The sequence below is a fragment of the Sus scrofa genome, chromosome 3, assembly GCF_054392235.1.
Source record: "Sus scrofa isolate SSC_HxYL_T2T_F1_AM1 chromosome 3, Sscrofa_HxYL_maternal_Yorkshire_Landrace_v2.0, whole genome shotgun sequence".
Lineage (NCBI taxonomy): Eukaryota > Metazoa > Chordata > Mammalia > Artiodactyla > Suidae > Sus > Sus scrofa.
Window position 1 is genome coordinate 69,643,651 of NC_139385.1, and position 14,831 is coordinate 69,658,481.

The window sequence follows — 14,831 nt, forward strand, 5'->3', positions numbered from 1 at the left end:
TGCAGGTATTATTTGATATTAGAGAGAAATATATTCAGATTACATATTTAAACTTTTATATTTAAAACTCAAGAGAGAACATATTTGGAGCATGCGCTAGATAAAAGGTTCTCGTGGCCAATGTGCAAAAAGCTCCTATAAACTGATGAGAAAAAAGATAACTCAAGAGAGAAGGAAGTGCCTCCTGGGAGTTCCCGTGGTAGCTCAGTGGAAGCGAATCTGACTAGTAACCATCAGGATGTAGGTTTGATCCCTGGCTTCACTCAGTGGGTTATGGATCTGGCATTGCCTTGAATTGCGGTGTAGGTTGCAGATATGGCTGAGAACTTCCACAGGCTGTGAGTGTGGCCCTAAGAAGACAGGAGAAAAAAAAAAAAAAAAAAAAAAAAAAAAAAAGAAGAAGAAGAAAAGAAAAAAAAAAAAAAAGATGCAACTTGGAAACCAAATGGCTAAGGATATAAAAAGGTCCTGTATAAATCTCACTATAGCCAGTTTAAAACCATGACAAAATACTGTTTTGCATCTTATCAAGCTGGAAAAAATCTTAGAAATTCATAATATCCATGTGCTGGTGAAGAAATGGGAAAAGGGGTGCTCTTACCCCCTGCTGGTAGGAAGGGGGCTGTTCTAGTATTATCTATTGACACTGCATAACCCATACAGTTTGACCTGGCCATCCTACTTGGATGATTCTGTCGTACAGAAATCACAGTATTATTTGCAAGGGTATATGTTCATGTGTAGCTATTGCAGCATTATTTGTACGGAGGAAACTGGGAAAGCATGACTGTCCACCAATAAGCAAATAGTTTAATAAATCAAAATCAGTCAACTCAGTGGAATATCAGGCAGCCATTAAAAGTAACTAGATCCCCAAAATGAATTTTTTTTTTCTTTTTTGGCTCCATCCATGGCATATGGAAGTTCCCCGGGCCAGGGATCAAATCCAAGCTGCTGCTGTGACCTATGCCACAGCCTTGGCCACACTGGATCCTTAATATGCTGTGCCACAGTGCAAAATCCTGAATTTTTCCAAAGTTAAAAAAAAAAAACATTAAGGAGTTCCCGTTGTGGCTCAGCAGGTTATGAACCCGACTAGTATCAATGAGGATGCCGGTTTGATCCCTGGCCTCACCCAGTGGGTTAAGGATCTGGCGTTGCCATGAGCTGTGGTGGCTCGGATCCTGAGTTGCTGTGGCTGTGGTGTAGGCTGGTGCTTCAGCTCCAGTTCAACCCCTAGCCTGAGAACTTCCATATGCTGCAGGTGTGGCTGTAAAAAGAAAAAAATAATAAAAAAATAAATAAAAATAAAGAAATGCAGAATCTCATCCCCATCCTGACCCACTCAACCAGAATCTGCATTTTCACAAGATTCCCCCACAGAAGCACTGTGTTTAGTGTGGTCCATAAAGGGGAAGCCTTCTGTTGTATTGTGGCAAAAATGAATAATCATCCACCCAAACCCAACCTTTTCTTGTACACTAACTTCCCACTTTTAGCTGGGCACATGGCTACCTAGGATAAAGATTCTATTTCTCAGTCTTCCTTGCAATTTGATGGGACCATGTGGCTTTGCTCTGGCCAAGAAGACAAGACTGGAAGTGAAGAATATCATTCTGCATTGTGCCCCCAAAAGGGACATTGCTTCAGTCTTCCCCGCCACTGCCCCGCTACGTCGTTCCTTGTTTTCTACTAACTGCAAATGTCAGTAACTGAATCAGTCACTGTATTAGCCTGTTCAGCTGCCATAACTAAACACTACCTGCTGGGTGCCTGAAACAACAGAAATTAATTTTCTTGCAGTTCTGGAGGCAGCAAAGTCCAAGATTAAGGTCTGGCAGGATTTGTGTTCTAGTGAGACCTCTTTTTTATGGTTTGCAGGCTACCTTTTTGCTATGTGCTCCCACAGCCTTTTGTGTGTGTGTGTGTGTGTGTGTGTGTGTGTGTGTGTGTGTGTGTGTGTGTGTGTGTGTGTGTGTAGAGCTCTCTTTCTCATCTTTTTTTTTTTTTTTTGGCCACACCTGTGGCATGCAGAAGTTCGGGGGCCACAGCAGTAACAATGCCAGATCCTTAACCTGCTGAGCCACCAGGAAGCTCCCTCTGTTCCTCTTTTTATTTTTTATTTAAAAAAATTATTTATTTATTTATTTGCAGCCCTAAGCTGCACCTGCAGCATATAGAAGTTCCCAGGCTAGAGACTGAACTGGAGTTGCACCACAGGCACAGCAACTCGGGGTCCGAGCCATGTCTGAGACCTACAATGTTGGAAACTTAACCCACTGAGCAAGGCCAGGGATCGAACCTGTGCCCTTGGATACCAGTCAGATTTGTTTCCTCTGAGCCACAACAGGAACACTTGTTCCTCTTTTTAAAAGCCTGCCAGTCCTATCAGATTAGGGCCCCACCCTCACAATCTCATTTGACCTTAATACCTTGTAAAGGCTCCCTGTCCAAGTACAGTCACATTGCTGGGGGTGGGAGGAATGTTAAACTCTCAACATATGACTTTAGGGAGTGAGGGACACAATTTAATCCATAGCAGCCACCTTGGACTCAGAGATGGAAGCTTCTGCAAAGAATGCCATTCCTCCTTCTCTCCTGCCTACCCTGAACCATTAGATGAGTGGGAAACTAGTTTGCTGTTCAAAGCACTGTGCTTTGGTTCTGTTATAGCAGCTTAGCCTTTCTCCCAACTCATCCACTGCATATTCACAAAGATCCACTGAGCAACAAGAAAGGAATGAAGAGATGCCCTCTAAATGGTTGCTATTGGAGTTCTAGCTGTGGTGTTGTGGCCTAGTGAGTTAAGAGCCTGACTGCAATGGCGCAGGTTCGATCCCTGGCCCGGCACTGTGGGTTAACGTCTTTGGCATTGCTGCAGCTGTGGATTAAAGGCTTTGGCATTGCTGCAGCTGTGTTGTAGTTCACAGCCATGGCTTGGATGCAATCCCTGGCCTGGGAATTTCCATATGCTGAGGGTGTGGCCATAAAAAAAAAATAAAAGAATAAGTGATTACTGTTGGTTGCTACAAGGGTGGTGGTGGTGAATAAACTAAGAGTATTGAGGTAAAAAGATATCCAACAGCATTTCAAGCTGTACAATTACACTCAACATTCAAATGACTGTGGGAAATATGATTTTCCCCATTTTGAAAGTAAATAATTGAAACAGTAAGACTCCCCATGGGAGTTTCCATCATGGCTCAGGGGAAATGAATCTGACCAGTATCCACGAGGATGCAGGTTCAATCCTTGGCCTTGCTCAGTGGGTTAAGGATCCAGCATTGCCATGAGCTGTGGTGTAGGTCACAGATGCAGCTTGGATCCGGTGTTGCTGTGGCTGTGGTGTAGGCCAGTAGCTGCAGCTCCAATTCGACCCTAGCCTGGGAACCTCCATATGCCACAGGCGAGGCCCTAAAAAACAAAAAAACAAAACAAACAAAACAAAACAAAAAAAGAGAGAGAGAGACTCTCCATGGAAGGACACTTACTCATAATGAAACCTCATATTCCAGCCCTCTGCATATACCAGTTTTCCTTCCTCCCCTCCCTCCTTCCCTCCTTCTTTGGTGGGGATGCTGTCTTCCCAGGGTGGGTCAGGGAATAAGGTGGAGAAAGTACAGTCCCACTGCTGCTGGAACATCTTCTCCAGGTTTTATTTTCAGCTCTCCTCTCTGTACTCCAAGGGCAGGGCAGGGATTTTCAGGTGAGAGGGAAGAATCTCCACCGCGCCCTTGTAAGCTGTTCTCATTCTACCTACTGGTAAAATGGCATTAAGGGCCCCCAGCGGTTCAAGATGGGGACCTTGACTGTACAGCGATAAGGACAGGCACAGCCGGGCAGGAGAAAGTAGCCTGTGCCCACCTCTACGGCAGGCTGGCGCTCAGGCTCCAGAAGGCATGGGAAGTCCGCACTCTGGCGAATCCGGTTGGGGTCCCCATGGGCCAGGTACAGATCGTGGGAAACTGGATACAGCGTTGGGCAGACGCTGAGAAACCTGCCTTCGTCCTCCACTGTCGTCACGTGGCTCTGGGGCGGGAAGAAGCCTGGTAGCCCCAGGTCTCTGGCGGTCATGTGCCGTCTTCGGAAGGCAGCGTACCCATCTTCCAGCCGGGGGTTGGCGATGGGGACTGGCCGATAAAACTCTTTGTTCCGGAGTTGGGTGTCCAGCTTTGCTTGCTGCGGAAACCAATCACACCGGAAGGGGGCGCTGAGAGAGGTGATGTACAATGTAGCTTCTTCCTTGGGAGAATCCAAGGTAGCCACACTTTGCTTTATTTTTCAGAAATCAAATTAGCTTTCAAAGCGTAATATTTACAACAGAGGGATATCCTGAAATAATACCAAAGGGTTTGATTGTGAAAAGTTAGTCTATTTTCTACCCTCCTCCTCTCCTGTTCTCATCTCCGGAGGCAATCACTTCCTTCAGTGTGCTTTGTTAGAACTATTTTATGTGTGTATAAATATACGTAGATATATCCACACCCTCTCCCTTTGTACACAAGTGATATATATGATCCTTCCACTCTGCATTTTGCTTCGCCTAAATAATGTTTCTCAGAAACTGTTACCCTTCATGTGTATAGATCTTACTAATTTTACTGGGCTACCTCAAAGTAAGAAATGATTTTTTAAACAAGACTTTAAAAGAGCAAATGATAGGGAGTTGCGTCGTGGCTCGGTGGTTAATGAATCCAACCAGGAACCATGAGGTTTTGGGTTTGATCCCTGGCCTCGTTCAGCGGGTTGAGAATCCAGTGTTGCTGTGAGCTGTGGTGTAGGTCGCAGACAGGGCTCAGATCTGGCATTGCTGTGGCTGTGGTGTAGGCCAGCGGCTACATCTCTGATTAGACCCCTAGCCTGGGAACCTCCATATGCTGTGGGTGCGCCCTAGAAAAGACAAAAAAAGAAAAAAGAAAAGAGCAAATGATAAAGGAAAACACTGATACATCTGGAGATATGTATGTATGTCTTTTTAGGGCCTCACCCATGGCATACGGAGGTTCCCATGCTAGGGGTCAAACTGGAGCTACAGCTGCCGGTCTACACCATAGCCACAGCAACATGGGATCTGAGCCATGTCTGCGACCCACACCACAGCTCATGGCAACATCGGATTCTTTTTTTTTTTTTTTTGTCTTTTTTTTTGTCATTTCTTGGGCCGCTCCCGCGGCATATGGAGGTTCCCAGGCTAGGGGTCGAATCGGAGCTGTAGCTGCCGGCCTATGCCAGAACCACAGCAACACAGGATCCAAGCTGCGTCTGCGACCTACACCACAGCTCATGGCAACGCCAGATCCTTAACCCACTGAGCAAGGGCAGGGATCGAACCTGCAACCTCATGGTTCCTAGTCAGATTCGTTAACCACTGCGCCACGATGGGAACTCCGCAACATCGGATTCTTAAGCCACTGTGCGAGGCCAGGGATCGAACCTGGGTCCTCATGGATACTACTTGGGTTCCTTAGCCACTGAGCCATGACAGGAACTCCACATCTGGTTATATTAAAATAAGAATTTCTGGAGTTCTCTGGTGGCACAGTGGGTTAAGGATCTGGTGTTATCACTGCAGTGGCTTGGGTTGCTGCTCTGGCTGGGATTTGATCCCTAGCCTGGGAACTTCTTGTATGCCATTGACATGGCCAAAAAAAAGAAAGAAAGAATGAAAAAAGGAAAAAAAACCACACACACAAGGATGATTAACTCAAAACACAGAAGAGGGTTTACCTCTGGGAGTGGGGGAGGGTTGTGGGCAGGGAGGGTCACACAGGACTCTAAGGTACATTAATGTGCTGTGTTTTAGCTGGCTGATAATAGGTATATTGGTGTTTGTTTTAACAATATTATTATTATTATTATTTTGTCTTTTTGTCTTTTCTAGGGCTGCACCTGCGGCATATGGAGGTTCCCAGGCTAGGGGTCTAATTGGAGCTGTAGTCTCCAGCCTACGCCAGAGCCACAACAACTTGGGATCCAAGCTGCGTCTGCAACCTACACCACAGCTCACGGCAACGCCGGATCCCTTAACCTACTGAAAGGTCAGGGATCGAAACTGCAACCTCATGGTTCCTAGTTGGATTTGTTAACCACTGAGCCACAATGGGAACTCCTTAACGATATTATTTTTAAACTATAAAGGTATACCATTTACACTCTTTTGTATGCATGATTTGATGAACATTTTAAAACCAGACACACACATATGCAAATAAAAAATACACTTTAGATCTCCTGGCTTCAGACATTGTTCTCAGCTAGTGCCCCAATGTCCACACTCATAATAGAGATGGTTTCAGTGGGCCATTGAAGGAAGACAGGGCTAAGTGGCTTCTTACCTCTTCCGGTGCAACCCTGACATATTTGTGCTTCCCATAGGGTTTGTAGTCGACCATGTAGGAGCTTTGGTATGTGTCTAAATCCACGGGGGCCTAAAGGGCAAGAACAGGAAACAAAATATCCCACCTCAGTGCTCTCCCACTTAAAGGCTTTCAATGGCTCCTCATCATTTGTGGGACAATGAGCCCTTCCTGATCTCACTCATTGTCTGTGGGACAAAGGTCCCTTCCTGATCTAACTTCTACTTGCCTTTCCCTTCTCGCTACCCTTGGCCCACCTTCAGGCCCATTACTCCAGACTTACTACTCCCCAGACTTTCCAGATGCCTCCCACGTGCTCTTACTTCCTGCTGGAAATGCTAGCTATGCTGCTCACCCACTGGCAAACTCCTACATATCCTCCAAAACCCATATTAAATCCCTCTTCCCAAACATCTCTCTCTCCCACTTTTTTTTTTTTTTTCTTTTTGGTTGCATCTCCAGCATGCAGAAGTTCCTAGGCCAGGGATTGAGCCTGTGCCACAACAGTGAGAATGCCGGATCCTTAACCCCCTGCCCCACCAGGGAACTCCTCTCCCACCTTTTATTCTCCACCTCCCAACAATTAAACTCTTCCTCCTCTGCTTTCACAGCACATCTTATATCCCTTCACCACAGAGGCTATCCTGGTGTGCTGTAACTGACTGAATGAAGGACACTAGATTACGACCTAATCTTAGGCACCTCAACAAGCCTCGAAGCCCAGTGTACTGTCTGACTTAAGTTGCCCAATAAATGCACGCTGAGTAAATAAGTGAACCTCCAGAAAATTGTAAACCCTTAGCTTCCGACTGCCTGTTTAAAATAAAGCTCCGGGAGTTCCCGTTGTGGCGCAGTGGTTAACGAATCCGACTAGGAATCATGAGGTTGCGGGTTCAATCCCTGTCCTTGCTCAGTGGGTTAACGGTCTGGCGTTGCCATGAGCTGTGGTGAAGGTCGCAGAGGTGGCTCGGATCCCGCATTGCTGTGGCTCTGGTGTAGGCTGGTGGCTACGGCTCCGATTCGACCCCTAGCCTGGGAAGCTCCATATGCCACGGGAGCAGCCCAAGAAATGGCAAAAAGACTAAATAAATAAATAAATTAAATAAAATAAAGCTTCATGCCAGGAGGATGGCTAGAGGGAGTCCCAAGGAGCCTGCTCTTCCCCTGAGGCTGTTTGCCAAAGGTGCTCAACCTTGAGATGGTCGCAGGGGCCAGAAACCCAGGACACTCACCTGTCTGGGGTACACCACACCTGCCATAGCCGACGACCTAGACATAGACAAGTTGGTTAGTCTCACTCCTAGCACAAGCAGCGAAAACAGCCACTGCCCCCAAAGCTCTGCCAACCAAGCAAGACCACTGCAGTCCTCCCAGCCTCGCCCTGCACGTGACTCAGCAGCAGAGATAAATGGGTCCCAGCAGGGGTCTTCGGACAAAGGGGTGGGACTCAGAAAGAATGACAGCCGTTAAGCCCATCAGATTTACCACTCAAGCAGAGGGGCAACTGACAGCAGGGCAAGTGGTATGGTGGCAAATAACAGTCACCTTTTGGGGGCGGGGGTTGCAAATAAACTCCAGTTTGTAGCATTTGCCAACTTCTGTGATGTCACTGCTCCCACCCTGACCCCTTTCAGGCTATCAGTGTAATGTGATGCTACGTTGTACAGATGTGCACAGAAAGGGTTCCAGGAGCCGGGATGAGCTAACTCTGGCACACAGGTTCCCATGGGTCAGGACTCTGAGCAAGGTTCAGGCCAGGGATTTAGAGGTGCCCTAAAGCAGAAGTGCAAACCTGGTTTCTAGTGGAGCTTGGGGGATGAGAGGGCAGCGCCCAGGGTGAAGGACGTTGTGAGGTTCTGCATTCTATTGACAATAGCAGCATGTGGGTCCAACCCTGCCCCTCGCCTGCCCCCCAGGCCTGGGGATGCCTTACTGCCCTGGACTTGTGGCAAGCTCTCTGAGGCCACCCCATCTTGTGTGCATGGCTTCCTATCTTCTTATTTTTATTGATTTTTACAGCCACACCTGCAGCATATGGAGGTTCCTAGGCTAGGGGTCGAATTGGAGCTACAGCTGCCAACCTATGTCCACAGCCACAGCCATGCCAGATCTGAGTTGCATCTGTGACGTATGCCACAGCTTGAGGCAATGCCAGATCCTTAACCCACTGAGCGAAACCAGGGATTGAACCTGAATCCTCATGGATACTAGTTGCGTTCGTAACCTGCTAAGTCACAATGGGAACTCTCTCCATAGCTTCTTGATTGGGATTCCATTTCATTCCCATGGATCCCTGTCCTGAGCCCCACTCCATGCAAGGGCCGTGGACCAGCAGGCAGGTTGCTGAGCCTCAGGTGGTCCCTGTGTCCCCTCCTTTTTGTGCATAGACAGTTCCTCTCCCAGGCTAAGGACCAGCTTTAGTGCAAATAGAACCTACCCTTCCTTCCAACAAGGGGACGATGATGCTCCTGGCCTTCCAACTCCGAGTGCCCCTGCTGCCTGGAGAGTCCCACTGCCTGTCTCATGGCCACACCTGTCTTTGAGATGAGCATTGAGCTATGTGATGCAGGCTCTTTTAGTCACAGTCCCCCTGCATTGTGATTGGGTGACTGGCTAGCCTCCTGCTTGTCTGTCCCCCTGTCCCCAGCTCACCCCCTTTCACAGGGAGCTTCTGGTGTCCCTACACACCTGCCCACATGAACCCTGGCAGCATCAGAAGGTACCCAGGACCACAGGGCTTTCCGATGCTCTATGGAATCAGTCTATTTCCAGGAGAGGAGGGTAAACAGCCCCATGGAGATTATGACGTCTGACTATGTGTGATTGAATCCACCTCAAAACATAGCTCCTCCCAGGCCCCTGTTGCCTGAAAGGCTAGCTTATCCCTCCCTCCTCTGTGTGTCAAAATTCTCCCTCCTCTATGGTTATTTGGGTGTCTATAATCCAAAACAAAAAAGAACAAGAGTTGATAAGGATGTGGAGAAACTGGGACACTTGCACATTGCTGGTGGGAATGTAAAATGGTAAAGCTGCTCTGGAAAAGGGATTTATGGTTCCTCAAAAAATTAAGCACAGGTTTGTCACATGGTCCTGCAATTCCATTTCTGAGTATATACCCCAAAGACTGGGAAGGCAGGAACTGGAACAGGTATTTGCACACCCACATCTCTAGCAGTATTATTCACAGTGGCCAAAAGATGGAAGCAACCCAAGTGTCCATCAACGGATGAATGGATAGGAGTTCCCATCATGGCTCAGCGGTTAATGAACCTGACTAGCTAGCACCCATGAAGACGCTGGTTTGATCCCTAGCCTTGCTCGACGGGTTATGAATCCAGCGTTGCCATGAGTTGTGGTCTAGGTTGCAGACACGGTTTGGAGCCTGAGTTTCTGTGGCTGTGGTGTAGGCTGGAAGCTACATCTCTGATTGGACCCCTAGCCTGGGAACCTCCATATGCTGCAGGAGTGCCCCCCAAAAAGCAAAACAAACAAACAAACAAACAAAAAACCCAGATGAATGGATAAACAAAAGGTGATAGATACATTATTCAGCCTTCAAAAGGAAGAAAATTCTGGCAAGAATTACTACAACACGGATAAACCTAGGAAACATTATGCCAAGTGAAAGAAGGTAGCTCATAAAGGACAAATATTGTATGAGTCCACTTATATGAGGTAACTGAGTCATCAAATTCATAGACACAGTAAGTAGAGTGGTGGTTTCCAGGAGGCTGGAAGGAATGGGTGTTGAGTTTCAGTTTGGGAAGATGAAAGACTTCTGGAAATGGATCATGGTGATGGTTGCACAATAATGTAAATTTATTTAATGCCACTAAACTGTACACTTAAAATGGTTAAAATGATAAATTTTACATATATATATATCTACCATTTACATAAATGTTAATATACTTACCACAATATGAAAAAATTCCACTTTCTTTAAGGGCTACCTCTTCACAAAGTTTTTCTTGGTTTCTCGTTAGGAGTCACCATAGACTCCTTTCATTTATCCAACTAATATTTATTGAGCACTTATTTTGTGTTGGATGCTGTTCTGAACCCTGCAGATTCAGCAAGGAAGGAAAGAGATGGGAATTCCTGCTTGCACAGTGTCCTGGTGCAAACAAAACAGACTAAACAAGGTAATAAGCAATTCAGCCTCCACTAGATCCAGCAAAGAAGCCAAGATGCGTGTGGGAGAAGAACAGAGGTGCTTCCGATAGGGAGGATCTAAGAAGGCCTCTTTGAAAGGAGACATTAGAGCAGAGATCTGAAGTGTAGAAAGAACCAACCATGCAAAGATCTGGAGGAAATGTGTCCCCTGCGCAGGGGTCAGTAGTGCAAAGCCTGGATGGACAGAACAACTTGGAATGAGAAGGGCCAAGGAAAGGCATGGGTGATGGCACAAAGCCAAAACATGTCATGAATCTCTGCCTTTCTCTTTTTTCATGCCAGTTTCCCTTTAGAAAGCTGTTTCTCTCCCTTTTAGGAATCATGTAGTTTGAGTGGTACTGACCCTACCCCAGCTCCCAGGATACTCCATCCTCGGGGCCACCATGATTAATTCAGAGAGAGGCTCATGACCAGGGCGGGCTGATAAGCCCCATCCCCAGCCCTTGAGAGAGAGAGAGTCTCTCTTTCTGAGATAGAAAACATGAAGAACCGGAGTTCCCATTGTGGCACAGTGGTTAACAAATCCGACTAGGAACCATGAGGTTGCGGGTTTGATCCCTGGCCTTGCTCAGCAGGTTAAGGATCCGGTGTTGCCGTGTTCAGCGGGTTAAGGATCCGGTGTTGCTGTGAGCTGTGGTGTAGGTTGCAGACGCGGCTCAGATCCCACATTGCTGTGGCTCTGGCGTAGGCCAGCGGCTACAGCTCCAATTAGACCCCTAGCCTGGGAAACCCCATATGCCGTAGGAGTGGCCCAAGAAATGGCAAAAAGACAAAAAACAAACAAACAAACAAAAAAACACGAAGAACCTTGAGAGCCTGGAGCCACCTGAGGCCATCTTTGTAGAGAGAGACTAGCCAAGAATAAAATCAGCAGAGCAAAGAAAACCCAAGAGTTGGAGACAGAGAGGGATTGCATCAAGAGGGCCCTGAGCCCCTGGATACAACGATGCCTGAAGCTGGAACTAATCTAGGCTTTGTAGTTTATGTGAGCCAATAGATTCCTTACATCTGAAGCAGTCCCAACAAATTCAAGGCTGGAGAGCTAAAGTGGTTGTTTCTGCTAACAAACTGTGGGATCCTTGAGGCAAAGAATTGGGTCTTACCTTTTTATCCCTCAGTGCACTGTCACTTAAGTGTAGGGATTTAAGATGCACTTGTGAATTTAACAAAACTGGCAAAGAAGAGGGTAACAAATAGAATGGCGGCAGAGATGGAAGCAGAGGGGAGAGCTGAACCACAACAAATGATTTTTGTGCATCAAGGATACATATTTCAGGAAAATATCACCAAGTGGATTTCAGAGTCCTGACTTCAAGTCCTGCTATTTACTATCCTCATGATCTCAAGTCAGGTAAGTTCAATAAAAGTCAGTTTGATCATGTGTCATTCAGGGACATAATATCTGCCTGAAATGAAAGTAGGAAGTCAAATGGATATACTTGGTGTTCTTCATCGCAATATTCACTCACAGTTTCTGAGTTTCTGTTCTATGCCAGATGCTGTGCAAAGGCCTGTGATTACAATAGTGAAATAAAACAGAAACAGAGTTCTCCTGTGGCTCGGTGGGTTAAGTATTCAGCATTGTCACTGCAGTGGCTTGGGTGGCCGCTGTGGCGTGGGTTCCATCCCTGGCCCAGGAACTTCTGCATGTCACAGGCACTGCCAAAAAAATATATATCTATATCTATATCTATATCTATCTATCTATCTATCTATCTATCTATCTATCTATCTATCTATCTATCTATATATCTGGTAGACACTGTCCTGGAGGAGGGGGAAGAGAGGATACAGGGAGATGAGTTGGCAGGATGACGATGGTGGCTGGGACAGGTGGTGGAGATGGTGGCAGATACCAAGAAGGGTGGGTAAATTCAAGTGGCACTTTGGAAATAAACTCTTTAGGACTTAATTATTATTAGGAAACAGCAGGGGCAAGACAGAGAAAGTCATCAAAGATGATGCCCAGAGTTTTGAAAGGAGTCTTTGTGGGTCACAGTTCCTCTGATGAGACAGGAAAGCTTGGAAAAGGAACACCACCGTCTTTTTTTTTTTTTTTTTTTTTTTTTATGGCCACACCAACTGAGTATGAAAGTTCCCTGGCCAGGGACTGAATACAATCCAGAGCTTCAACCTACACTGCAGCTGCGGCAATGCTGGATCTTTAACCCACGATGCAGGGCTGACAGTGAAACTGGGCCTCTGCAGAGACAAGCCAGCTCATTAACCCACTGTGCCACAGCGGGAGCTCAAAGTACCACCATCTTATTGCAGTTGTGCAGCCAGGGTGGGATCCAAGCAGGTACACCAATGTACAGTTCAGGGGAAAGCTCTGGACCCGTGCCACACAGGTACTGCTGGTAATAGAAGTGGTATTTGAAGCTCATAGAGATGATTTATCATATTAGGGACTACACAGCTCTGGGGTGTGATGCTGCCTCAAAGAGCATCCCGCTGCCTCCCTAAACAAGGGTCAAGGGCAGTGGGAGAAGAAATCAGGCCAGAAGAGTGGAATGGTGACAGAGTCCATGCAGTCTTCTTTTTGGACCGCAGTGTTTGCCATGTTCACTGTGGTCAGGTTTCTGCAGAATCTCCTGGCTTCAGACTTAATGCAGCACCATTAATGCATCTACCTGCAGAGCCCAGCTGCTGGGCCTCCCATGGTCATGGTTATGCAGCAGCCGGAGTGGGCAAGGTCACTCCGCTGGAGCCTCTGGTCCCTGTTTCTTCATTGAGAATCCCAGTACTATGTCATGCTGTGCAGCTTCCTCCGACCAAATAGTTATGAACTTTTTGTAAAGCTTGCACTGAACCATCGCAAAATGTCGTGTTGTACCAATTTTTCAGTTTTTACAATGCAATACATGTAATTTTCCTGAAGTACAATGCACAGGTGAATTTCTCATGGTTCTTGCGATCTCCTTCGGCAGCACGTGACGGGGGATCTTTCCAACAGTTGTCAGGTATGAAAAAGGAAACCAGAAAGCAAATCCTGAGGTTTTTTTTTTTAAGCCTAAATTGCAAGTATTAGGTTCAAATTGTGTGGGCTAAGGTAAACTAAATTCCATCATAGAAACCAAGAGTGTATTTCAAAATCATGGTTAGGGTGAAGTGAATGTTATTTATTTATTTATTTATTTATTTTTTGGTCTTTTTTGTTGTTGTTGTTGTTATTGTTGCTATTTCTTGGGCCGCTCCCGTGGCATATGGAGGTTCCCAGGCTAGGGGTTGAATCGGAGCTGTAGCCACCGGCCTACGCCAGAGCCACAGCAACGCGGGATCTGAGCCACGTCTGCAACCTACACCACAGCTCACGGCAACGCCGGATCCTTAACCCACTGAGCAAGGGCAGGGATCGAACCCGAAACCTCATGGTTCCTAGTCGGATTCGTTAACCACTGCGCCACGACGGGAACTCCGTGAATGTTATTTAAAAAGCAAGCACAAAAAGATAAGGTGTGGGGAGTTCCCATCGTGGTGCAGCAGAAACAAATCTGACAGTAACCATGAGGACGCAGGTTCGCTCCCTGGCCTTGCTCAGTGGGTTAAGGATCTGGCGTTGCCATGACCTATGGTGTAGGTCCCAGACGAGGCTCAGATCCCAGATTTCTGTGGCTGTGGCTGTAGCCCACAGCTACAGCTCCAATTCGACACCTCGCCTGGAACCCACCATATGCTGTGGGTGCGGCCCTAAAAAGACAAATAAATAAATAAATAATAGTGTATACAGAGCATAGGACACACCAAAGGCTCTCGACAACAGCCCCCCTCCCCCGAGGGTGTTCACCTCTACGTTTTTATTTACTTTTTTAAAAAATGGAAGGATAGCTGATTTACAATGTTGTGTTAGTTTCAGGTGTTCAGCAAAAATGATCCAGTTATATGTCCATACATATATACATATATTCCTTTTCCATTTTAGGTTATTACAAGATATTGAGTAGAGTTCCCTGTGCTATACAGTCCTTATTGTTTACCTGTTTTATATATACTAGTGTATATATATTAATCCCAAACTCCTAATTCATCTCCCGCATCCCCTTCCATAACGATAAGTTTGTTTTCTGTATCTGTGAGTCTATTGCTGTTTTGTAAATAAGTTCATTTGTGTCATTTTTTTTAAAGCGCCCACATATGTGATCACATATGATATTGGGCTTTCTCTGTCTGACTTACTTCACTTAGTGTGATCATCTCACTTAGTATGATGCCCCCCATCCATGTCGCTGCAAATTATCTTTATTTCCTTACTGATCAAATACACATTCACAGATTGCATGAGAAAACTAAAGGAGCAAA

General features: G+C 46.3%; 1 protein-coding gene across 1 annotated transcript; it reads right to left on the reverse strand.

Moving 5' to 3' along the window:
* Positions 1-3,632: 3,632 nt before the first annotated feature.
* SPMIP9 (sperm microtubule inner protein 9) lies at positions 3,633-8,900 on the reverse strand. The gene is made up of 4 exons (XM_021088418.2): positions 8,794-8,900; positions 7,589-7,625; positions 6,336-6,428; positions 3,633-4,179 (listed from the first exon to the last, which is right to left on the reverse strand). The coding sequence occupies exons 2-4, from the start codon at positions 7,613-7,615 to the stop codon at positions 3,757-3,759; spliced, it is 543 nt and encodes a 180-aa protein (XP_020944077.1). The 5' UTR covers positions 7,616-7,625; positions 8,794-8,900; the 3' UTR covers positions 3,633-3,756.
* Positions 8,901-14,831: the final 5,931 nt, after the last annotated feature.